We start from the raw sequence: 27,729 nt of genomic DNA on the forward strand, positions 1-27,729 counted from the left end.
TAAAACAATAAAAGACCTGACAAATTTCAGTTGGTGGATAATGAATCTATAATATATGAAAGTTTAATTGTAATCATTACATTATGGTAAATAATGAAATTTAACACTATATGCTAATTTTTTGAGAAGGACCTGTATATACATATATACTAGCTATTGAACCCATTCTACGCCCAGGTGGCGAGCATCTATATTGGTATATGGTCTCCATCCTGGTATGTGCTGCTGCATCCTGCGTCCCCATCCTGTCATGAGCTGCTCCATCCTGCGTCCCCATCCTGTCATGAGCTGCTCCATCCTGCGTCCCCATCCTGGTATGTGCTGCTCCATCCTGCGTCCCCATCCTGTCATGAGCTGCTCCATCCTGCGTCCCCATCCTGTCATGAGCTGCTCCATCCTGCGTCCCCATCCTGTCATGTGCTGCACCCATCCTGCACCCCCATTCTGACATGTGCTGCTCCAATCCTGCACCCCCATTCTGACATGTGCTGCTCCATCCTGCGTCCCCATCCTGCCATGTGCTGCACCCATCCTTTGTCCCCATCATGCCATGTGTTGCACCCATCCTGCGCCCCCATTCTGTCATGTGCTGCTCCCATCCTGCGCCCCAATTGTGACATGTGCTGCTCCCATCCTGCTCCCCCATTCTGACATGTGCTGCACCCATCCTGCGCCTCCATTTTGACATGTTCTGCACCCATCCTGCGCCTCCATTCTGTCATTTGCTGCTCCCATCCTGGGCCCCCATCCTGTCATGTGCTGCTCCCATCCTGTGCCCCCGTTCTGTCATGTGCTGCTCCCATCCTGTGCCCCTGTTCTGTCATGTGCTGCTCCCATCCTGCGCCCGTTCTGTCATGTGCTGCTTCCATCCAGCACTCCCGTTCTGTCATGTGTTGCCCTATTCTGTCATGTGCTGCTCCCATCCTGCGCCCCTGTTCTGTCATGTGCTGCTCCCATCCTGCGCCACCATTCTTTAATTTGCTTCTCCCATCCATATGCCCCATAAGCTGCTCCATTATGGTTGATGGCCCCCATAAGATGCTCCATAGTGTATGCCCCCCGTACACTGCTCCATAAAGGTTTATGGCCCCCATAAGATGCACCATAGTGTATGCCCCCCGTACACTGCTCCATAAAGGTTTATGGCCCCCATAAGATGCACCATAGTGTATGCCCCCCGTACACTGCTCAATAAAGGTTGATGGCCCCCATAAGATGCTCCATAGTGTCTGCCTCCGTACACTGCTCCATAAAGGTTTATGGCCCCCATAAGACGCTCCAGTGTGTATGCCCCCGTACACTGCTCTATAAAGGTTTATGGCCCCCATAAGAAGCTCCAGTGTGTATGCCCCCGTACACTACTCTATATATATATACCTATGGTCGCTGGGCGCCGAGTGCTGGGGGCCTGAGCAGGCGGGGACACCGGCGCACTGTGGGGGTCAGGTGCCGGTATCACCGCTAGCTCAGGCCTCCAGCACTTGCTATACTCACCTGTCTGTCCCATTCCACCGCTGCATGCCGCCATCTTCCGGCTCCTCTGGCTGTGACTGTTCAGTCAGAGGGCGGCGCCAGCGCGCATTAAGCGCGTCATCGCCCCCTCTGAACTGTGAACTTCACAGCAGAGGACCCGGGAGACGGAGCCGCACGCAGCGCTGGAACGGGGGACAGGTGAATATACTTACCCTCCTGTGGAGATCGCGGTGTGCATTCAGTGTTTACGCATACCGCGATCTCCTGGGAGCGTCACTCTGTGGGGGCCAGACTGCGCTTGCGCTTGCGCAGCCTATAAAGGCTTCGGACAGAGTGACGCTCCCATATATGCAAGTGGCTTTTTCAAAAGAGATGATCAGATGGATTCACGGTGAATTGAATTTGAGAATTTTCTGATATTCGTGGATCCCTGCAAATTTGAACAGTTTACGATTGGATTTGCATGGATCAGACCAAAAAAAAAATGCACTACTTCATACACTGCTGAAGAGTCACAAAAAGGGTTAATGACATCAGGTGTGGTCAGGCGAACTTCCCTATAATGCCATGCAGCTATAATATCACATGATCTAGCACAGCCAATCTTCCCCTCTCTCCCTCCTCTCTTAGCTTTCTCCCTATTTTCTCTCTCTGCCTTCTTGCTATACTCTCTATCTCTCTCCCCTTTCTCTCTCCTTTCCATCTGTCATCTCTCTCCTCAATCTCTCTCTCCCCCTTCTCTCCTCTCTTTCACATCTCTGTCTTTCTCTATCTCCCCCCTCTCTGTCTCTATTCTTTCTCTATTTCCCTCCTTTATCTCCTCCTCTCCCTCTCGGTTATATTAGTAATGAAACACATACATGGATACAGTAGACTACTTGAGATTCACAGCAAATAAATTCTGTGCAAATCGAAGTTTTTTTTTTTTTTTTTAAATAATCTGGTGAATTTAAATTTAAAAATATTTGGTTACCTCTATCTTTTACTTTATGCATGTTGCTGAAAATTCAAATGACTCACTATCCCCATAAACTACAATGAAAATAGCCACACATAGATATAGCAACCTTACCACCTGCATGCAAACACTATACAAATGACAATACACATTAGGTGGCTATCCGATGAATGACGGTTCAGCCGATCATTGCGTCAGACTTAGCAGCTATCTTGCTGGATCTTCCATGCTCAGGAATGATGGTTCGGCCAAGTGTTGCTGTTTCCTCTTTGAGAAAGCCATTGCCAAACATTTGTGGCAGCAGGTAATAACTAGGAAAACAAAGTGATAGGCAGTCTGAAATCAGACATGCCCGATTGATATCTCTCATGACAATCAGTTGTCTGGGGTTTCCATATAGATTAGCTTGTTAGCCAAATCTGTTGATATCAGGGGGTTTGGACAAGATTAGTCTAACTTGTTTGGGGCTTTTACGCTGTTCATGGGGTATCCATTTATTAACTTGCAGTGGAAATGAACTAAAGTAGAAGTAGTAGTTGAAAGCTCCAATTCAGTTTACTAAAAATCTTGCATCCTTAAAAGTAGGGCTTTTAAAAGCTACATTGAAACATGACGTTCTCCCTTCTTGAAAATGGCATTGCAATTGAATGATGACCTGCATTTCAGTTTGACTGTTATTCTACTTATGTATTACAGAGCTACACAGGCGGTCTTGTAAATTAAAAAAATGATGGTTTGATATTGAAAGGGTGACATTAATTGTTTTCATATCGATTCTTAGTCTTCCAGAAAAAGATAATGATCTCAAATTTGGCCAGGAGGGAAGAATCTGGCTCAGAACAGTGGATTTTATGACTTGCCGCTTTTTAGCTCCTGAACTTGGGATGTCACTTACTGCTGGGAAACGTTTGGCTTTTTCCTTGAGACTGAAATGTGAGTCTCAGAAACAGACTTTATTGTTCATGTTCTCAGGAAACCATGGATCTCACTTAAATTTGCCTTCTGGTAGCTGTAGTCAAGCAGTTGATTGAGTCATTCCAATTTTCCCTTTTTTCCTTTTTTTGTGGTTTGGTGTTCTCTCAGTTGTTTTATGTGGGTTTTGGTCTACATATTTAATAGGGGAACTTGGAGGCAGAAATCAGCGAGTTTTGAAATGTCCTATATTGTATAGTCTGAGGTTGTTAAGACAGCATGCTTTAGTGGTATTTTATGTCTAAGCTGTCATTAGTACTTATGTATTGTGTTGCCTGACGTGTTTTTTATTTCCATTGCTTTAAGTGCAGTGGAAATATTTTAATACTTGTATAAAGTACTCCTCAATCTACAGCAGGGGTGCTTAACGTTTTTTAGTCTAAAGGCCACAATGCCATAATGAACCAATCTCATGGGCCACATAATTTTTGAAAGAGGTACTTACATGAATACATCACAAGAACCATCATTAGTGCATTAATACATCACCAGTAGTACGTGGGGCATCTGTTTTTTTAAGGATGCACACAAACCCATTATAACCTATAGTGATATTCTGATATTCATATGTCCATGTGTTCACACTGATGTAATGAAAACATTGATGACACCGGTACTGTTTTTTCCAGTACAGGTTCTAGATGGAAGTGTGAAAAGGGCCTTAAACTGGGTTTTTGGAGCAGAAATGCTCCAAATCCTCCTTATAATCTCAAATTTCTAAGTTTTGATGATTTTTCAGTTTTAATATAGCCATGAAGCAGAGGATTCTACAGTGTTAGCAGAGGGATTAATTCTGCAGGTTTGAGATTGTGAGAAATGCAATGTCCGTCAAGGCTGTCCATTGCCAAGTGCACTAAGCTACCTGATCTGTGCTTTTTCAGCAGTCCTAAATTTCAGAATCAGATGTGGCTTTTTATATTTTGTAGATTCGGAGGTGTCACTCTCTATAAAACAAAAGAGTTAATAGCTTGTTTTTTTTCCTACCCGTTCTACTGTTTAACGCTGTGCAGGGAATTTAAATACATTAGTTTCTGTACCCAATGGGGCCCACACTACAATTTACCTATGTCAGCCACACTCTCACTGGGGTCAATTTTCCTGGAATCCAACTTGCCCACCAGTGTGCTTTGGAATGTGAGAGAATACCGAAGTAGCAGGAGGAGGTGACTCAACCACAGGAAAAACACCACAGGCAAGACAGTTAACCACTATGCAACCATGATCATTTTTCTTTTTTAATACTGTGGTTAGGTAGAAGGGGAAAGGGGAGGTACAGTCACTTTGCAGTGATGTCATGGCTTTGATTTGAAAAATGGGTTAACACATGAGATTTTAGTTGTTTAAAATTAATGTGGTTGGCTGGACTTAGACAGGTCTAAAGTTTGAAGAAGAGGCCAACATTTGAGAAGCCTTCAAATACCTTACTGTTTATACGTTGGTGGCTGTTTTCATGGCAACGAAAAACACTTTAATAATCTGAGTTCCTGAACTATAAGAAGTGAGTGACAAAATCCTAAATAAACGAAAAGTCAGTCTCTTGGAGGATTTCTCTGTGGTTTATTGGAAGGAAACCATGTGCTCTCAGACTAATGTTACATTTACAGTAAGCTTGTGGTAGAGCGGTTATCAGCCTAAGTCAATCTTGTATCACATACTCTTTTTTATATTCTCATTCAAATTAAGGTTACATAAATATGTTTGTAGGCATTCCCTTTGGAATACTTAAGAGGCTGTACATATACACAGCTAGTGACATTTCTTCCATCTTTACTATGAATGCATATTATGCACATAACAGGAAATGGCTAAGGCAGCTTTTAACAAAGTACATGTATTTTTTTATTTCAACTTGATGCCAAGTATTTCAAAATAACCTTGGAAGTCAGTAATGGAATTTGATTTTGGAATTGTTTCACAGCCAAAAGAGTATGCTATCAAAGACCAGCATTTAAAGATCTCATTTTGTGCTCAGAGAAAATGAACTGATAATCTAAGTAGGTTATTAAAATAAGTCATACATAGTTGACCATTCAATAGTTCAGTCATTTTTAAGAAAAAAACTTTTGCACTGAAAAGAACATAAAATGGGCAAACGTCCAGAAACATTCAGAACTTCTTACCAATGTTCTATTAAAACCATAGAGATTGACTAATAAGAAAGGGGTTACAATGCTAATTTAGGTTGTAAAATAGGTTGTGAGTACAGGACACCCATGATCAGCAGGAACGAGGCTCTGTAAAAGACACATGCGATTGATGGCTGTGATACATGAGACTGCTGGAGATAGGCCCTGCCGTCATCATGTAATGTTATACATCAGGTTCAAGAAATTACCGTATATACTCGAGTATAAGCCGACCCGAGTATAAGCCGACCCCCCTACTTTTGCCACAAAAAACAGGGAAAACTTATTGACTCGAGTATAAGCCTAGGGTAGGAAATGCAGCAGCTACCGGTGAATTTCAAAAATAAAAATAGATGCTCCATACCGTTCATTATTGCCCCATAAGATGCTCCATATAAAGCTGTGCCACATATAATGCTGCATACCGTTCATTATTGCCCCATAGATGCTTTGTATAAAGCTGTGCCACATATAATGCTGCATACCATTCATTATTGCCCCATAGATGCTCTGTATAAAGCTGTGTCACATATAATGATCCATATTGTTCATTATTGCCCCATAGAAGCTCCATATAAAGCTGTGCCCCATATATGCTCTGCACCGTTCATTATTGCCCCATAGAAGCTCCATATAAAGCTGTGCCACATATATGCTCTGCACCATTCATTATTGCCCCATAGATGTGCCATATAAAGCTGTGCCATATAGTGCTCTGCACCGTTCATCATTGCCCCATAGATGTGCCATATAAAACTGTGCCATATAGTGCTCTGTACCGTTCATTATTGCCCCATAGATGCTCCTTATAAAGCTCTGCCATATAGTGCTCTGCACCGTTCATTATTGCCCCATAGATGCTCCTTATAAAGCTGTGCTACCGGTATATATAATGCTGCATTAAAAAAAAAATGCCATACTCACCTCTCTTGCTTGCAGCTCCCGGCGTCTCGTCCCGACATCTCTCCGCTCTGACTGTTCATGCAGAGGGCGCCGCGCACACTATATGCGTCATCGCGCCCTCTGACCTGAACAGTTAGAGCGGAGAGACGCCGGGAAGATGGAGCGGCGCCCGGCGTGTGGAACGGGGATAGGTGAATATGTGATACTTACCTGCTCCCTGTGTCCCGCTCCTTCTCCCGGACAGCTGGTCTCCGGGTGCCGCAGCTTCTTCCTCTATCAGCGGTCACCGTTACCGCTGATTAGAGAAATGAATATGCGGCTCCACCCCTATGGGAGTAGAGTCCATATTCATTTCTCTAATGAGCGGTCCCACGTGACCGCTGAACAGGGGAAGAGCTGCGACACCCAAAGACCGTGGGACGGGCAGGGGGAGCGCCAGGAGCGCTGGGACTAGGTAAGTATGCCTCAGACCTCTGTCCCCCTCACCTGCCGACCCCACCGCCGACCGTGACTCGAGTATAAGCCGAGAGGGGCACTTTCAGCCCAAAAATTTGGGCTGAAAATCTCGGCTTATACTCGAGTATATACGGTACTTCTCTCAGTAATGTCTTTTAATCTTATATTTTTTGTATTTTGAGTTGACATATTGATCACTTTCAATCAATAGCTTGTTTATATAAATATATGGTATATGGTTCAAAGTTATAAAATTTTCTAATTAAATTGATTAGTCCAGAACAAATGAAATTATTAATTTGAGGGAGCACTGAAATGGAAAGATTATTATGATAGATGGATAGATAAATTCAAACTTCCTAAAAATCTGTGATACTCCATATCAGACCCCTTAATAAATTGAAAGCCTAAAGCAGATTTTTTATTAAATTCAGATCTGAGACCAGACCCCTAAATTAAATCAAACTCCAAGCTATATCCTAAAATGAATTCAGACCAAGGCCAAAACGTTTAAAAAATGTAGACCCCAGACCAGAATGATTCCAAAATTAATTTCGACCCTGCAGTTACTTAGGAACCCAGGCTAGATCCCAAATTATTGTACATGGTAAAATAAAGGCTATTAGCTTACATCAGAGCTCTAAATAAATGTAATCTGCAGATTGGACCCCAAACCAGAACCCTACATTTTTTATTACACTAAATCAGACCCATAAATAAATTTACACTCTGGAGAGGATCGGATCATAAACCAGATCCCTAAATTACGCAATCTATATAGGCCAACACTATATAGGCCAGCAGCACCAATAAAATAAAATTCAATTAACTTTTTTAAATAAATCATCAATACATCTTTCATGCATGTCTCATTATAAATAATAAAACCCACACTGAATGGAAAAGAAAAAAAAAATACTATAAAGTAGAAAATAGTGCAATAAGTCTCAGCTCAAGCCAGTGTGTTAGAGACCAGAAATTAAAGCACAGGGAAGATATTGTACAACTAGCACCGCTTTAAATAACTTTTATGAACTACTATAGAAACCTCATTGTATATTGTCAAAAAATTAAGTGTATGGAGGAGTAAAATATCAAAAATAGGCACAAATGGAACATTTTTTAATACATTTTATTTTTGTTTCTTTATATCCAATAAAATTTACATTGCAAAGAGAAGACTAATGATACTTCCCTATACTAGTACAAGTGGATATTCTTTACTTGTCTGCTCCTAACTCCTGAGAGTTCTTCTGCTTTAAGTGACACTAGTGGCTGTTTATGACTTTTAGTGTCAGCAATGTCATATGCTTGGCAAATGCAATATTCTGACTGCGTTTAGAATTGAAGAGGACCCGAGATAAGTATATGGAGGAGTTACAGTTGTAACTGAGGCCATGTTGTTTCATCTAATGACCCCACTTACTAAGCTAACTCTGCTGCTGATGATGTAGTAGTAGAGATGGACTCTGGCAACTCTGATAGTGAGGAGACCTTTAGCCACTGGTTAGAAAGCCCAACCTTCCGTTTTAACTAATTTTATAATTCATATTAATAGGAATACAGCACAATACAACTAGTCTATGGAATGTTTGATGGGATAACATCTAATTTGGTGTACTTTACAAAGGATTGTCAAGTATGCTGGAAATAATTATGGTTTATATGGAGCAATTACAATGAAAGCCTATCCATTTCGCAAACAAACTCAACTAATTAGATTTTAATACATCTGTGGTTAATTATGTAGTGAAGTTGAGTGTCTCCAGTCTAATGGGATAAATATCTGTATACCCTAGAACGTGTGAACAGCGTTTCAAATGAGGTACACCTATTCATTGTTTTTTTAAACAGAAAGAAAGGGAGTCATTATAGGATTTGTAACTGAGGATTTTGTAACATGTTTTAAAAATGTCCCATTTTAATGATGATCAGCACATTTTTTATGCCTCATATATTGCTGTTGCTTTTTTAGTTTACAATTTTCTACAGAAGTGTTATATTTTTACAATTTATTTCTGATTTTAGATAAATAGAAGCTTTAAGAGGGTTGCGTTGCTCAGCTAATCTTTAAAGTACAGGGTGGAGCGCAGTAATTTGCTTTTTTGCACTGCATGCTGTTGCGGCACTGTCGGTCGAAGAGAGGGGAGAGTGGGTGTGGCTTACAGTGGCTGATGGGAGATTTGTATTCCTCTGCCTTTCAGTTGCCATCATGCAGTGGACACGTGAGGAGAGGTCATTTTGTGTTGAAGCGTATTTTTCAAATGCCCACTCGATCATTGCAGTGCAGCGTGCTTTTCGTTTACAATTCGCTGTTCCTCCACGCGGACGTGTTCCTGGACGGCAATCAATTGTAAATTGGGTGAATGCATTCAGAACAACAGGGAATGTGTCATGTGTACGAAGGGGACCTGAGAGAAGGATTACAACACCACAAAACATCGAGAGAGTTAGAGCAACAGTACTGCAATCTCCGAAACGCTCTGCTCGGAAGCAATCATTTGCTCTTGGCATTTCAAGACGTTCTCTCCACCGGATTCTTCATGATGAACTGAATTTTCACCCGTATAAAATGTGCGTGGTCCAACATTTGTCAGCATGGGACTATTTGACACGGCGGACCTCTTGTGAAGACATGTTAGCAACGATACCCCGTGACGCAATTGTGTTTTTTTCTGATGAGGCACATTTTCACCTCAGTGGGTGTGTAAACAAACAAAATATGCGTTACTGGAGTGAAACAATCCCCAGAGAAGTTCACGAGAGACCTCTGCATTCGGACCGCGTCACTGTGTGGTGCGCCATATCACGAGTAGGCATCATTGGTCCTTACTTTTTTCAGGATAATGGTCGTGCCATAACTGTGAACTCCGAACGGTACTTGTCTATGATACAGGATTATTTTCAGCCGGCTCTTGAGGCAATGGAACTAGAGGATACATGGTTCCAACAGGATGGTGCCACTGCACACACAGCGAGGGTTACTATGAATTGTTTGAGGCAAATGTTTCCTGGACGGCTTATCTCTTTCAGGGGAGATGTGAACTGGCCAGCACGCTCACCAGATTTAGCCCCATGCGATTTTTTCCTTTGGGGTTACCTGAAGTCTAAGGTGTATATCAACCGTCCCAACACCTTGGAAGACCTAAGGAACAATATTGAAGCTGAAATTGGCAGAATACCAGTGGACATGCTTGTTAGAGTTCATGAAAACTTCAGAAAACGTATGCAGCAGTGTGTGGATAGCGAAGGTCGACATTTGCCAGATACACTATTTAAAACCATGTAATTTAAAAATTCCATTACTGTTCAGTATAATTAAAATATAAAATACATTTTTCTAATGATCATAATTTTTTTATTTCATTCCCAAATCAGCAAATTACCGCGCTCCACCCTGTACTTACCTTTTTGGCGTAAAATTGCCTTTTCCTTCTGTTCTAGTCATAATAGATACAATCGAGACAGAGAAGTATCATTCTTCCCTGTTAACATACATACTTGTTAGAGTAACATACAGAGTATTGACAGGCATTATGAAGAAGCAGGACGCAATGAAGAATGTGATCGGGTGACAAAAGTTCTTTAGAGTATGACGATAATTTCATGTGCATGAGTACATATGTGCTACACTATTTTTATGTAGATGTTTTAACCCCTTAACGACCGCCGATACGCCTTTTAACGACAGCAGTTAAGGGTACTTAAACCACAATGCCGTTAATTAACGGCGTTGTGAAAAAAGTGAATAGCACCCCCCAGAGTCGGATTTTCTCTGGGGTCTCGGTTGCCGGGGGTAGCCGAGACCCCAGAGAACATGATTTGGGGTTTTTTTACCGACCCCGGGTTGCAATCGCTGGTAATTAACCGTTTTCCGGCGGTCGTATAAAACAAACAAACGCGATTTCCCATTTGTGATTGCACATTGGAGGACAGAGAAATTGGGTCCCCGAAAGCCCCCCGATACTCACCTGTCTCCCCCCGGTGCTCCTTGTGGCCCCTGATGGGCGCCGCCATCTTGTTCCGGCCAAAAAATGGCGGGCGCATGCGCAGTGCGCCCGCCGGCTGGCACCCGGAAAATCTTTGGGATCTCGGCTGCCAGGGGTAGCCGAGACCCCAAAGAACATGATCGGGGTCGGTTTTTACCGACCCCTGTTTCGCGATCGCCGGTAATTAACTGTTTACCGGCAGCTGCAAAAAAAAAAAAAGCGATCTGTCATTCTCTGTCCTTTGATGTGATCGCACATCAGAGGACAGAGAAATAGGGGGATTCGGGGACCCTGCTATACTTACCCGTGTCCCTGGGTCCTCCTGCGTCCCCTCCTGCCTGCCGGCTTTTTCATCCAGTAAGAAAATGGGTGCATGCGCAGTGCGCCCGCCATGATCTGCCGGCCGGCAGCTGGAGGAATTGGGGCTAAAATTAGGGTTAGGTTAGGGTTGGGGCTAAATTTAGGGTTAGGGTTAGGATTGGGGGCTAAATTTAGTGTTAGGGTTGGGCCTAAATCTAGGGTTATGGTTAGGGTTGGGGCTAAATTTAGGGTTAGGGTTGGGGCTAAATTTAGGGTTAGGGTTAGTGTTGGGGCTAAATTTAGGGATAGGCTTCTTTCACACTTGCGTCGGTACAGGGCCGTTGCAATGCATCGGCCCGACGTACTGACGCACGTTGCAGGCACATTTGCAGGATCTGTTTTTTGTCCAAAACGACGGATTGTGAAGGATGCCACATGACGCAAGTGTGAAAGTAGCCTTAGGGCTAGGGTTAGGGCTAGGGTTGGGGCTAAAATTAGGGCTACGGTTAGGGTTGGGCTAGTGTTAAGGTTGGAGCTAACGTTAAGGTTAGGGTTGAGGTTAAATTTAGGGTTAGGGTTAGGGCTAGGGTTAGGGCTAGGTTTGGGCTAAAGTTAGGATTAGGGCTAGGGTTAGGGTTGGGGCTAAAGTTAGGTCTAGGGTTGCAGCTAAAGTTAGGGTTAGAGTTGGGATTAGGGTTAGGGTTTGGATTAGGGTTGGTATTAGGGTTAGGGTTGGCATTAGGGTTATGCTTGGGATTAGGGTTAGGTTTGGGTTTAGGGTTAAGATTAGGGTTGGGATTAGGGGTAGGGGTGTACTGGGATTAGGGTTAGGTTCGAGGTTAGGGCTGAGATTAAGATTAGGGGTGTGTTGGATTTAGGGTTTTGATTAGGGTTATGGTTAGGGTTGAGATTAGGGTTGTTTTGGGGTTAGGATTGTGATTATCGTTACAGTTGTGATTAGGATTATGGATCGGGTTGGGATTAGGGTTAGGGGTGTGTTGGGGTTAGGGTTGGAGTTAGAATTGGGGGGTTTCCACTGTTTAGGTACATCAGGGGGTCTCCAAACACGACAGCCAATTTTGCGCTCAAAAAGTCAAATGGTGCTCCCTCCCTTCTGAACTCTGCCATGCACCCAAACAGTGCTTTACCCCCACATATGGGGCATCAGCATACTCGGGATAAATTGGGCAACTTTTGGGGTCCAATTTCTCCTGTTACCCTTGTGAAATTAAAAACTTGGGGGCTACAAAATCTTTTTTGTGGAAAAAAAATATTTTTTATTTTCACAACTGCATTATAAACTTCTGTGAAGCACTTGGGCATTCAAAGTTCTCCCCACACATCTAGATAAGTTCCATGGGGGGTCTAGTTTCCAAAATGGGGTCACTTGTGGTTTTTTTTATTGTTTAGGTACATCAGGGGCTCTGCAAATGCAGCATAATGCCCGGAGACCATTCTATCAAAGTCTGCATTCTAAAACGGCTGTCCTTCCCTTCCGAGCTCTGCCGTGTGCCCAAACAGTGTTCCCCCACACATGGGGTACCAGCATGCTCATGACAATTTGGACAACAACTTTTGTGGTCCAATTTCTCTTGTTACCCTTGTGAAAATAAAAACTTGGGGGCTAAAAAATCTTTTCTGTAGAAAAAAATCTTTTTTATTTTCACGACTTTGCATTATAAACTTCTGTGAAGCACTTGGGTATTCAAAGTTCTCACCACACATCTAGATAAGTTCCATGGGGGGGGGGTCTAGTTTCCAAAATATGGTCACTTGTGAGGGTTTTAATTGTTTAGGTACATCAGGGGCTCTGCAAACGCAGCATAATGCCCGGAGACCATTCTATCAAAGTCTGCATTCCAAAACGGCTCTCCTTCCCTTCCGAGGGTTTCCAAAATGGGGTCACTTGTGGGGGATTTCTACTGTTTAGGTACATCAGGAGCTCTACAAATGCAACATGACGCCCGCAGACCATCCCATCAAAGTCTGCATTCGAAGCGGCGCTCCTTCCCTTCCGAGCTCCGATGAATGCCCAAACAGTGCCCCCCCACATATGGGGTATCAGCATACTCAGGACAAACTGGTCACCATATTTTGGGGTACAATGTCTCCTGTTACCCTTGAGAAATTAAAAAATTGCAGGCTAAAAAAAACATTTTTGAGGAAAAAAAGGATTTTTTATTTTCACGGATCTACTTTATAAATTTCTGTGAAGCACTTTGGGGTTCAAAGCGCTCACCACACATCTAGATAAGTTCCTTAAGAGGTCTAGTTTCCAAAATGGGGTCACTTGTGGGGGGCTTCTACTCTTTAGGCACATCAAGGGCTCTCCAAGCGCGACATGGCGTCCGATCTCAATTCCAGCCAATTCTACATTGAAAAAGTAAATCGGCACTCCTTCTCTTCCAAGCTCTGCGGTGCGCCCAAACAGTGGTTTACCCCCACATATGGGGTATCGACGTACTCAGGAGAAATTGCACAACAACTTTTGTGGTCTAATTTATCCTGTTACCCTTGTGAAAATAAGAATTTGTGGGCAAAAATCATTTTTGTGTAAACAAATGCTATTTTTTATTTTCACGGCTCTACGTTATAAACTTCTGTGAAGCACTTACATAGTAACATAGTAACATAGTTAGTAAGGCCGAAAAAAGACATTTGTCCATCCAGTTCAGCCTATATTCCATCATAATAAATACCCAGATCTACGTCCTTCTACAGAACCTAATAATTGTATGATACAATATTGTTCTGCTCCAGGAAGACATCCAGGCCTCTCTTGAACCCCTCGACTGAGTTCGCCATCACCACCTCCTCAGGCAAGCAATTCCAGATTCTCACTGCCCTAACAGTAAAGAATCCTCTTCTATGTTGGTGGAAAAACCTTCTCTCCTCCAGACGCAAAGAATGCCCCCTTGTGCCCGTCACCTTCCTTGGTATAAACAGATCCTCAGCGAGATATTTGTATTGTCCCCTTATATACTTATACATGGTTATTATATCGCCCCTCAGTCGTCTTTTTTCTAGACTAAATAATCCTAATTTCGCTAATCTATCTGGGTATTGTAGTTCTCCCATCCCCTTTATTAATTTTGTTGCCCTCCTTTGTACTCTCTCTAGTTCCATTATATCCTTCCTGAGCACCGGTGCCCAAAACTGGACACAGTACTCCATGTGCGGTCTAACTAGGGATTTGTACAGAGGCAGTATAATGCTCTCATCATGTGTATCCAGACCTCTTTTAATGCACCCCATGATCCTGTTTGCCTTGGCAGCTGCTGCCTGGCACTGGCTGCTCCAGGTAAGTTTATCATTAACTAGGATCCCCAAGTCCTTCTCCCTGTCAGATTTACCCAGTGGTTTCCCGTTCAGTGTGTAATGGTGATATTTATTCCCTCTTCCCATGTGTATAACCTTACATTTATCATTGTTAAACCTCATCTGCCACCTTTCAGCCCAAGTTTCCAACTTATCCAGATCCATCTGTAGCAGAATACTATCTTCTCTTGTATTAACTGCTTTACATAGTTTTGTATCATCTGCAAATATCGATATTTTACTGTGTAAACCTTCTACCAGATCATTAATGAATATGTTGAAGAGAACAGGTCCCAATACTGACCCCTGCGGTACCCCACTGGTCACAGCGACCCAGTTAGAGACTATACCATTTATAACCACCCTCTGCTTTCTATCACTAAGCCAGTTACTAACCCATTTACACACATTTTCCCCCAGACCAAGCATTCTCATTTTGTGTACCAACCTCTTGTGCGGCACGGTATCAAACGCTTTGGAAAAATCGAGATATACCACGTCCAATGACTCACCGTGGTCCAGTCTATAGCTTACCTCTTCATAAAAACTGATTAGATTGGTTTGACAGGAGCGATTTCTCATAAACCCATGCTGATATGGAGTTAAACAGTTATTCTCATTGAGATAATCCAGAATAACATCCCTCAGAAACCCTTCAAATATTTTACCAACAATAGAGGTTAGACTTACTGGCCTATAATTTCCAGGTTCACTTTTAGAGCCCTTTTTGAATATTGGCACCACATTTGCTATGCGCCAGTCCTGCGGAACAGACCCTGTCGCTATAGAGTCACTAAAAATAAGAAATAATGGTTTATCTATTACATTACTTAGTTCTCTTAGTACTCGTGGGTGTATGCCATCCGGACCCGGAGATTTATCTATTTTAATCTTATTTAGCCGGTTTCGCACCGGGGGTTCAAAGTGCTCACCACACATCTAGATAAGTTCTTTAAGGGGTCTAGTTTCCGAAATGGTGTTACTTGTGGAGCGTTTCCACTGTTTAGGCACATCAGGGGCTCTCTAAATGTGACATGGCATCCGATCTTAATTCCAGCCAATTCTGCATTGAAAAAGTCAAACGGCGCTCCTTCTCTTCCAAGCTCTGCCGTGCGCCCAAACAGTGGTCTACCCCCACATATGGGGTATCGGCGTATTCAGGAGAAATTGCACAACAAAATTTATGGTTAAATTTCTGTTTTTACTCTTGTGAAAATAAAAAAGATGGTTCTGAAGTAAAATGTTTGCAAAAAAAGTTAAATGTTCATTTTTCCTTCCACATTGTTTCAGTTCCTGTGAAGCACGTAAAGGGTTAATAAACTTCTCGAATGTGGTTTTGAGCACCATGAGGGGTGCAGTTTTTAGAATGGTGTCACACTTCATTATTTTCTATCATATAGACCCCTCAAAATGACTTCAAATGTGGTGTGGTCCCTAAAAAAAATGGTGTTGTAAAAATGAGAAATTGCTGGTCAACTTTTAATCCTATAACTCCCTAACAAAAAAAATGTTGTTTCCAAAAGTGTTCTGATATAAAGTAGACATGTGGGAGATGTTATTTATTAACTATTTTTTGTGACATATCTCTCTGATTTAAGGGCATAAAAATACAAAGTTTGAAAATTGCAAAATTTTAAAAATTTTCTCCATATTTCCATTTTTTTCATAAATAATCGCAAGTAATATCGAATAAATGTTACCACTATCATGAAGTACCATATGTCACGAAAAAACAGTATCTGAATCAGCGAGATCCGTTAAAGCGTTCCAGAGTTATAACCTCATAAAGTGACAGTGGTCAGAATTGTAAAAATTGGCTCGGTCATCAAGTACCAAATTGGCTCTGTCACTAAGGGTTTAAGATAACATTTATTTGCAAACATTTTCTATTCCATTTTAATTCAGAAATGTCTTCACAGTTTTTTTAAGAATCTAATTTAAAATGTCATTGCCTTTAGGTCAATGTTGTGGTGTCTTCTACATACGTAAAAATTTTTATCGACTGTAATGAAGTGGGGGAGAAACCAATCAAGGCAGCTGGCAACATTACAACAGATGGGTTTGAAGTACTTGGAAAGCTCAAGGGAGACAAGAAATCTGCTCCAGTAAGTCACTTTTTTAATGGAAAACATGATATGTTGCCAAGTATCCAAGTAGATATTTTTTGCTCTTTTGTCTATTACAGCCTAATGTTATTTGTGTAGCTAGAGTGCAGTCCTGCCAATATAACCATAGAGCTGGACATATACATTAGATATGCATCTATAGGATGTGAGGAGGCACAAATGTACCCTGATGTCTTTTGTTGAGGAATTATTGGTCAGTCAGATTGGATACTGTAGCACACTTGGATTTTTCAGGTGTCGTTAAGCTATATTTGCCTTTCCACTTGTTGAAATAACATAGACTATGCAAAGCAGCCAACAAGGTATACATTTGAGGTAGTTGAAGATGATTCTGCATGTTTCAGCCAAAAGATCACATAAAGATATAGCAGCTATCAACATGATGGCTGCTGCAGTATATTAATGCACCACAGCGCTCTATGCTCAAGACTAGGGTTGAGCGAAACGGGTCGGCCAGATTCAGAAGTCGCTGAATCAGCCACGGGTCAGCCATGAGGTCGGCGATCTTCTAATCTGGAATCGGAATTCCGATACCGAGTTCTGATATGTTTAAGATATCGGGAATCGGTATTTCCTAAGAATCAGCGCCTGAAGGACCTTAGATGACGTCGCAGCTTGTGATTGGTCGCGTGACGCCCATGTGACCGCTCACGCGACCAATCACAAGCCGCGACGTCATCGAAGGTCCTTCAGGCGCTGATTCTTAGGAAGGAAGGCTGCCGGTGAGAACCAGGGCGCGTCCGAGGGTAAGTATATCAATATTTTTTATTTTGATTCTTTATTTTACACTTAAATATGGATCCCAGGGCCTGAAGGAGAGTTCCCTCTCCTTCAGACCCTGGGAACCATTAGAAACCCAATGCACTGCATTGGGTTTCGTGTTTTGGCCGACCCCGACCCCGACTTTTCTATAGGATCGGCCGATTACACTCGACCCGACTTTTGAAAAAGTCGGGTTTCGTGAAACCCGACCCGATCCTATAAAAAGAAAAGTCGCTTAACCCTACTCAAGACCCATTCTCATTAAATTTAATATTTGTGGCATATTACATGATTGTCATAGCATATCACAGCTGTCTTGTTGGTCACTACATCTGTAGTGATATAGATGGACTTTTTCAGTATAGTCATCTACCATTGTTTTGCCTTCAGCAATTTTTTATCTAGTCAAGAAAGTGTAATTATGGAAATGGCTGATGCATCAAATTTAACTTTTTGGTTTGTCATGTGTACTGCTTTGGACAAATCAGTGATTCCATAAATGTTTATTTCTTAAAACAGAACATTTATTCAGTATTTGACAATAAAAAAAGCGTTTAAGACTTCGCATCATTGAATTTTTTTTTATTTTAAAAATATCCATACCTCATCCACAATTAGGTACAAGTACACCCACTCATAGTACAGACAGAACTACAATAAAACACTATGCATTGAAAATGTAAGAGCTGGGACTGTGTTGGCAATATCCCAAGGTGTAATACTTTTACACAATTTTTATGTGCCACATCAAATATAGCCAGAACAATGAATCTTACAGTGAAGCAGCTTGCCAAACAAGTAGAACTTACATTCACTTACGAGATGACATCACGCCATGTAATCCGCTGCAGATGTTCATTTGTCATCTGTTCAGATGTGGATGCTTAGCAAATGTCTTGAAATGTCTGATAAAGAAATACACAAGTGACATGACAAGTAAACAAGTCTTTGCCTTGTTCCCAGTTCCTTCTCCAGATGTTTGACATTGTATGTACTGTAACCTGGACAAGCCGCGATAGATGCTGTGATATTCCGTCTATGGTAAGTCTTACATAAATATTTTTACATGTGGTAATCCTATGGCTTCAGTAGCAAAGTATACTTTCTGTACAGTTAAGCAATATACTGTATAGACATATACTTTTTTTTACCAAAACTTCAAAATACATGACAGGGCACTGAGTTAACAAGTGCAATGGATGCAGCAGATAGGCCATTGGGTTCCCTCAAGCATCGGTGACAAACTTTAACAAGACTGCCCGGGTACCAAAATAAATGTTTTCAAATACTAAAAGAATGTTCTGGAGACATTGACCTGTATTTCATTAAATACCATATATTTAGGATTTTTGTTAAGTTGCATTATAAGCACATGATATTTGAATTATTGCATTCATATTCTTTGATGAATTGAGGTGCATAGTCTGACAATGGATTTAATATAGTTTAAAGAGATGATATCCTTTCCAGTCATTTCGGTAGGATTAATTTTTTCAGGATTTTGCAATGTCCTCATAAATTTCCCACAAAGTTTTGCAAGACTTGAGTATCACATAGTGGCAGTCGAAAAACAGGATTAAACTGCCAGAGCATCAAAGCTTTCTGGTAAAAGTATTAAAGTAGCGCAGTACAATAAATCATTTGGTGCATTTGCTGTTTTTATCATCTGAATGATTACACAATTATGCCCATACTTAGTGCAGGAAAAGATGTAAACTAGTAGCCAATCTGAATGTCATTTATTTAAGAATCTTACACAAACACAAAGGCTTTTCGGATATCAGATGACTCTAGCAATCTGTTAAGATATACAAAACTGGGACTGCAAAAGCAAATGCATTTTTGGCTGCTTGTATATAGGAAATTAATATTCTTTGGAAAAGTAATTCTTCAAACCATTTCTGGCATCTCTTACATCATGTATTAGCTCACTATTAGCCAAATATAAACAAAGAAATATATTGTGTTTGCAGAGATAATTCCCAGCACTGAATACATTTCACTTAGTCATAATCTCATTTGTGACGTTATGGGTATCACTCATATACATGTCAGTATGTACAATCTTCAGCTTCAATATAACTTCAGGTTACAGTGGCATGTAAAAGTTTTTTATTGTGAACAGTTAAGCAAGGTGAAGATGAAATGATTTCTGAAGGCCTAAAGTTGATGACACACTTCCTTTGTATTTTAGAAAAATATATATTTTCATCTTTTACATTTTAGAAATTTCAAAAAGGAAAATAGTCTGATGCACCCTTGGAGATTTGTGAGCTCAGGATATAGACATTAATTAGCACTTCCGGGTTATTGCTTGTTTGCTATCATCGTTAGGAAAGGCCAGATGATGAAATTTCCCAGCTTAAAAAAAAAACAAAAAAAACAACAGCTGCCTCCAACCTTGTGCCAAAAATAGTAGCCATTGGTTCTTCTAAGCAGCCACCTAACACTCTGAAAATGAAAATTGTGGAGGCCCATAAAGCAGGAAAGGGCGATAAGAAGATGACAAGCATTTTCAAAGTGCTCTTTCCTCAGTTCAAAATGTAATTTACAAATGGTAGTTAACAGGAACAGTGGAGGTCAAGAAAAGGTCTGCAAGACCAGGCAAAATTTTGAGTTAGAGCTGTTTGTTAGAGATTGCTAGGATTGCTAAAGAGGCAAATCAGAACCCCCCACTTGACTGCAAAAGACCTTCAGAAAGATTTAGCAGACTCTGCAGTTATGGTACATTGTTCTATTATTCAGAAACACCTGCACAAATATGGCCTTCATGGAAGAGTCATCAGAAGAAAACCTCTCCTGCTTCTTCATCATAGCATTTAGCAACAGAAGTATGCAAAAAATCATCTAAACAAGCTTGATACATTTGGAAACAAGTCCTGTGGACCGATTAGGTTAACATAGAACTCTTTGGCAGCAATGATCAAAGTTATGTGTGGAGACAAAAGGGCACAGAATTTCAGGAAAAGAGCATCTCACCAAATATTAGGCAAGGGGATCGATCAATCATGCTTTGGGATTGTGTTGCTGCCAATGGCACGGTAAACATTTCATGGGTAGAGGAAAGAATGAATTCAATTACATTTCAACAAAATTCTTGATGCAAACATAACACCATCTGTAAAAAACTGAAGTTGAAAACAGAATGGGTTCTGTAATGGATAATGATGATCCTAAACACATGTCAAAATCTACAGTAGACTGCCTCAAACTGCAAAAGTTGAAGGTTTTACAATGGCTCTCACAGTCCCCTGATCTGAACATCATTGAAAATCTCTGGCTAGACCTCAAACTAGCAGTGCATGCAAGACAACTCAGGAGTCCCACAAAACTGGAAGAATTTTCCAAAGAAGAATGGATGAAAATCCCTCAAACAAGAATTGCCTGGCTAAAAAGCGTTTAAAGCTGTGGTATTTGCAAAAGGGGATGCTACTTGGCCTATTTTCCTTTTTGTTATTTTTAAAATGTAAAGGATAACTGAAAAATAAAAAAATATATATGCACTACCGTTCAAAAGTTTAGGGTCACCCAGACAATTTTGTGTTTTCCATGAAAACTCAGACTTTTATTAATCAAATGAGTTGCCAAATGTGTTGGAAATCTAGTCCAGACATTGACAAGGTTAAAAAAAATTTCTCCTTCAAACTTTGCTTTTGTCAAAGAATGCTCCCTTTGAAGCAAATACAGCATTGCAGACCTTTGGCATTCTAGCAGTTAATTTGCTAGGTAATCTGGAGAAATGTCACCCCATGCTTCCAGAAGCCCCTCCCACAAGTTGGTTTGGCTTGATGGGCACTTTTTGCGTACCATACGGTCAAGCTGCTCCCACAACAGCTCAATGGAGTTGAGATCTGGTGACAGATAGAATACTAGCTGCCTGCTTCTTCATTAAATAGGTCTTGCATAATTTGATGGTGTGCTTTGGGCCATTGTCCTGTTTTAGGATGAAATTGGCTCCAATCAAGCACTGTCCACAGGGTATGACATGGCATTGCAAAATGGAGTAATAGCCTTCCTTATTTAAAATCCCTTTTACTTTGTACAAATCTCCCACTTTACCAGCACCAAAGCAACCCCAGACCATCATATTACCTCCACTATGCTTGACAGATGGCGTCAGGCACTCTTCCAGCATTTCTTCAGTTGTTCTGCATCTCACAAATGTTCTTCTGTGTGATCCAAACACCTCAAACTTGGATTCGTCTGTCCATAACACTTTTTTTCCAATCTTCCTCTGTCCAATGTCTGTGTTCTTTTGACCATATTAATCTTTTCTTTTTATTAGCCAGTCTTAGATATGGCTTTTTCTTTGCCACTCTGCCCTGAAGGCCAGCATCCCGGAGTCACCTCTTCACAGTAGATGTTGACACTGGCGTTTTGCGTGTACTATTTAATGAAGCTGCCAGTTGAGGACCTGTGAGGCGTCGATTTGTCAAACTACTGACTCTAATGTACTTGTCTTGTTGCTCAGTTTTGCAGTGGGGCCTCCTACTTCTCTTTCTACTCTGGTTAGAGCCTGTTTGTGCTCTCCTCTGAAGGGATTAGTACACAACGTTGTAGGAAATCTTCAGTTTCTTGGCAATTTCTCGCATGGAATAGCCTTAATTTCTAAGAACAAGGATTAATTTGTCGAGTTTCACATGAAAGTTCTTTTTTTCTAGCCATTTTGAGAGTTTAATGGAACCAACAAATGTATTGTTCCAGATTCTCAACTAGCTCAAAGGAAGGTCAGGTTTATAGGTTCTCTAATCAGCCAAACTGTTTTCAGCTGTGCTAACATACTTGCACAAGGAATTTCAAGGGTATTCTAACCATCCATTAGCCTTCTTACACAGTTAGAAAATGCAAAGTACCATAAGAACACTGGAGTGATGGCTGTTGGAAATGAGCCTCTGTACACCTATGAAGATATTGCATTACAAACCAGACGTTTGCAGCTAGAATAGTCATTTACCACATTAACAATGTATAGAGTGTATTTCTGAATCATTTAATATTAGCTTCATTGGAAAAAACTGCTTTTCTTTCAAAAATAAGGAAACTTGTGTATATATATATATATATATATATATATATATATATATATATATATATTGCCTAAGGCTCCAAGAGAATCTCTCATCTATACATTTGGCCCTTTTAGAGATCATTTCATCTTTGACTTGCTTAACCCTTCAAAATATCAGTAGTTTTGACCAGGGGTGCCCAAACTTTTACATGCCACTGTAGATGGGTGAATGGACAATAGATTTAGACAGACATAGATGGATGAATAGATGCATGGATAAATTGATTGATATATAGATGATAGATTAAGATTGAAATATATAGGATAGATTTATATAGAGATATATAGATAAATTGTTAGATATAGTTGATCAGATAGATATAGATAGATAGATGGTAGATAGATTTAGCTAGGGATAGATAGATACTAGATAGCTAGATAGATTTAGATAGAGATGGATAGATAGATAGATAGATAGATAGATAGATAGATAGATAGATGATATGTTTTGCATGTGAATTTGTTACCTTACTATTATACCATGGGATAAGGTGAATGTAATTGACTTCTGCAGAAGATATTTGGAGCTGACATATCTCTTTAAATCTTCAAATCTTCAGGGGCCTAATATATTCTTTCAAGTGTCTTGATTATCTTAAAGTTTCAAATCAGAGATTATGAAGAACCAGGTTTGTGTTAAAGAGGATTTACCCTTTCATCTATTTGTAAAAAAATCAGTTACAAAATCAACGAGTGCTCACACTCCTGCGGTTCAGTGCTACATCTGTCACTTCTCAGATGATTGTGTATAAGCTGCAGTGCTGACATCACGTCAACAGCCCTGCAGCGCATTACTGAGCTTAGTGGCTTTGCCCCATAATTTTTTTTTATAAAAAGATGAAAGGGGAAATCTGCTTTAATTTTTTTAAAAATGATAAGATATAATGACATATGTATAATATGACTATAAATAACCTGGCTACTTATAACTGTATTTGGTGAATGCATAAAATGCATGACCAGAAAGTAATGGATTATAGTGCTTGGTTCTGGATAGAAAAGTCTCAACTGAACTGATAAGAGGCTGTGGAATCTTGGTTAAGAACTTGGCATTTGATGACAATAACAAGCGCTTATATACTGGTGGTAATTACAATTTATATTTAATGTGTTTTCATCAAAGTGTCACTTTTTCAGAGAGATGAAGCTAAGTGCCCACCTCTGCCACATGCCTGTACTTGCGCACAAGACAGTGTGGGAGCCCCAGGACCAGCTGGCCCATCTGTAAGCATTTATTAATAAGTCTTCTTTTCTCGACTCAAAAAGTCAATGAACAAAAAAAACAGTTTTTCTATTATTGATTTATAAAGTTTCTTATTTTTTTGGGTGTTTTTCCAAGATCTGTGACAATTATATTAAGCCCCTTCAGCATATACTTGGCTATCTTCTTCTTACCATCTTTTTTGTTGAATACTGTACACAAAAGGATTCTGTGCTCTAGATTTGTTGGAGCTGTTGACTAAGATTGGCAGAAATAATGAAAAGGGAATGTTCGAAAGGGAAGAATTTCTGATGGCTTTTTGCCAAATATGTTAAAGTAAAAGGAAAAATACATATCTTAAACCTCTGAGTGCTCACGGCTTTGTATTAGGAGTTAAAAGATTTCTGTCTGATATAACGGAATTACAAAACTACCCTCTCATTTTTAGGGTATGCCTGGTAGCAAAGGTCCCAGAGGTGACAGAGGTGTAGATGGACCATCTGTAAGTAAATCTGATATTATGTTGTGCCTTGATTAGTAATTATAATTGTATGATGTATATATGTTTACATTTTTTAAATACTAGAAAAGTTATTAACTTTTTTATGGATTATCTTTATATTGTTCTTTATTACTGATGTAAAATATCTCCCCTGCAGTAATTTGAAATGACCAACTGGCCTTCAGAATGTGAGCAGTAGTCAGGAATGAATAGTAACATTGTATTACAGATATGCTAGAAAAGGAATCCACATTGTAGTTGGTGAGAGCAGAAAACTATTACTAGGCTTTTCCCACTTGGAAGAATAAGTCAGCACCCTCAGGTCCTATAGAAGCTGCTCTCTGACCTCATAAAAACTGTGAACAGTAAGGGAACACATAGACCTACAAGAGTGGAGCGATAATGTAAGAAAACAGACTGGTTCTAATTAGTGCTAAACTCCCAGAGTTAAAAAAACATGGAGTATGTTTTCTTTTTTTCTAAAATAAAGGACAAATAAACATTTTATTGAAACAACTGATGGGATTATCATATATCAGCTTTTGGTCAGACCAGTTCTGCATTGAATTTGACAGCTGTGGGACTATTGTATTTTTCGCATAATTTCTTATATTCATCCTTACATTTTAATAAATAACTGAAAATCCAAAAACATACTGATAGGGAATTAAGATTGTGAGCCCCATCGGGAACAGCGATGATCATGTGTGCAAACTGTGAAGCGCTGCGGAATATGTTAGTGCTATGTAAAAATAAGATTATTATTATGTAATGTTTGGAAAAATTCCATAACCCTAATAGCGAATTTTAATGGTCATTGACAAAATTAAGGGAATTTGCTTTTACCTGTGAGCCCCCATCAATAAACATCCATTCAGGGCACCTTTGATTTGTAACAAACTGATTTTCTTCATATTGAGCTTTTCATCCAATTTGGACAAATTGAACCTCAATCAATTTTTTTTTTAATTTGCACATCTGTATATATGACAATTCTAGTTGTTATGTATTCATGCAGTCCCAGGAAAAAAGAGTTTTGTATCTTTAAACATTTTGTATTCTAGCAACATCTGCCAAGACTAAAACAATTAGGAGAGATTTAGTCTGGTGAATATGGGACCTTAACACTAGGACTACTGGTATAGTCATTTTGACTACTTACTTGCAGTTGTTCTAGTCAGGGTTCACGAGTCCAGTAGTCCTAGTGTTAAGAAATCTTTTAGGCTATGAGGGTTAAATTTACTTTAAAATAACTTAGCACCCAATTCTTAAATTTGGGGGCTGGTTTTAAAGAAAAAAAGTAGAAAGCAAAGTGAGAGGTGTTTTTTTTTTAAATCAGTAACATCATTTTCCTAAGGCAGTGGAGGAATGAATATGGTTGTACATGCTAGAAGCTCACAATCTATAGCATCTAGGTATATTTACAAAAAAAAAAAATCAAAGGAAATGGAACGACTTGATTGGTTACATGCTATAATACAATCAAGATTTCATAATAAAAGTGACAGGAATAGTGGACTTTGTAATGAAAAGTATAAATATAAGTTGTGAATAATTGTACTAGAATTAAGCTAGGCGAGTTACTCTGTAAAATACATTCCAAGCATACCAGAATTGTATATAAAATTAATTTTCAGCAAATCCTATGTTTGGAGCAGAAGATACATGTTGAGAGGCTTCGATAAATGGTTATTAATTGGCTGGCCAGAAGCAGACTCATCATTTAACCGACACTCATAAAGATTGGGAAGGAATGGTAGGGGAGAGGAACTATTATGCTGATCTTAACTCTTTTATGGACTTGTATTTTATGAACCTAAATTATAGGGTCCTACAGGACAACGAGGTGAACAAGGTTTACCTGGTCCACAGGGGCCTCCTGGACCTCAAGGACCTCCTGGACTTTCCATTCCTGGAGAACCTGTAAGTTGGAAAAAATGGGAATTTGTAAAAAATGTCATAAAATACATCACATTCTAAGTGATAAGTGATATTCTTGTAAAATATTTCGTGGTGATTCATAATCATGTATAAGCTGATAGAGATTTAGTTATAGTAGACACTCCCAATTCTGATAAGTATTTCATGTTGAAAGTGTTTTAAAATATTTTGAGATTACATTAAATTATGTGACATTATAAAGTCATACATAGGTTGTAATTAATCATCTATATTTCACATATTTGTTTAGGGTCGTCAGGGATTCAAAGGCGATCAAGGTGACCCTGGATTGCCAGGAAGAATGGTAAATTAGTTGCTTGAATTCCTATAAGTTTATGCTTTTATTTGCTAAATTATTTTATATTTAATAAGATACAATTTTTTATTTAGCTGTTTTTTAATAATATTGGCATACGATTTTTGAGTACTACTTAATAAATGTGTCTTCACCATTGATTTTTTAAAATCTATTTTAAGGGATCTCCTGGTGTAACGGGACCACCTGGACCTATGGGACCACCAGGACCAAGGGTATGTTCCCACATCCAACTTTTTTATCATTGTATTGTCTAACGGCATATAAAGTTGGTCAACAATGGGCTTAAAAAGTATGATTGATCATCAAGGATAATAAAGAAAACACAAAGTTAAATATCTATAATACGGTAAGTTTTGCAAGGATTTTGTTGTAGTTCGGCTATCTTATCTGTATTAACTAGCCCTATTTTGGATTGAGGAACTGTTTTACATTTCCTTTATTCATGAATGTAGGGGTTATTTGTAGTAATGTCATTTGTTGTAAATTTAAAAGATGAGAAAGTTAGATCAAAGGTCACCCTAGTGCAGAGGGTCAACTGTGCAAACTGCAAATTATTAATAATACCGTTGTGAGGACTTAATGCATCCCCTAAATATGCAGTTCTAAAACATCTTGCAAATCATCTTGTATCTTTTAATGAGTCGCAGATCACAATTACTTGTAGAGTTAATCCTTACACATTATACAAATGACCCGCAAGCAGCTTGAGGCGGTGGTTGGAAAACATTCTGCTCGGCCAAACTGTCTTTCTTCTGTAATCCTTTCTTATAATAAATTATCCAAATAGAAACTTTCCAAAATTTTCTTTTACTTGTTTAAATTGTTTAGTTCATCTTAATAACTAAGAATCAAATACATTACAGAATTGCTAAGAAAACACAGTTCAAAATCCTGCAAACTTATATTTTTAGACTTGTGCTCTTCAGGCATCAAAAGAGAAGTCTGGGAGGGAAAATCTAAGATTTTGTCATTGCCAAACAAAACGAGGGATTATTTGGGTTAGCCAATATATTTAACACATTTGTTTCCTTTACATCTGGGCTGCAGGATTCCTGTGGAGTGACAAAGACTAATCTTGCCATGTGGACAGTAACATATTAAGCCTAATGAACCATATTATACATGCATTATAGATGTTTAATATGCAGTATAACATTTACATTATATTCTTTTTTAATTAACATTGGGTTAATCAGAATGCAACACATAGAAGTAATTTATCAAAGTTGATTAAAGTTTGGGGTAGCTGCTCACAAAAGCCAAGGAGGGATTGGGTGCTATAAACAGCTACTCCATTGTTAATTTGCATTACTTT

The 27,729-nt window shown here is 39.7% G+C and overlaps 1 protein-coding gene across 3 annotated transcripts in view; it reads left to right on the forward strand.

The window, feature by feature from the left end:
* COL12A1 (collagen type XII alpha 1 chain) overlaps positions 1-27,729 on the forward strand; it is a 201,178-nt gene that overhangs the window by 156,230 nt on the left and 17,219 nt on the right. For all 3 annotated transcript variants that reach the window (XM_069726544.1, XM_069726543.1, XM_069726545.1), the window contains 7 exons: positions 16,454-16,600; positions 18,347-18,424; positions 23,589-23,675; positions 24,101-24,154; positions 25,982-26,077; positions 26,346-26,399; positions 26,573-26,626. In XM_069726544.1, the coding sequence (XP_069582645.1) occupies positions 16,454-16,600; positions 18,347-18,424; positions 23,589-23,675; positions 24,101-24,154; positions 25,982-26,077; positions 26,346-26,399; positions 26,573-26,626 (570 nt within the window). The remainder of the gene's footprint in view (positions 1-16,453; positions 16,601-18,346; positions 18,425-23,588; positions 23,676-24,100; positions 24,155-25,981; positions 26,078-26,345; positions 26,400-26,572; positions 26,627-27,729) is intronic.

The sequence above is a fragment of the Ranitomeya imitator genome, chromosome 5, assembly GCF_032444005.1.
Source record: "Ranitomeya imitator isolate aRanImi1 chromosome 5, aRanImi1.pri, whole genome shotgun sequence".
Classification (NCBI taxonomy): domain Eukaryota; kingdom Metazoa; phylum Chordata; class Amphibia; order Anura; family Dendrobatidae; genus Ranitomeya; species Ranitomeya imitator.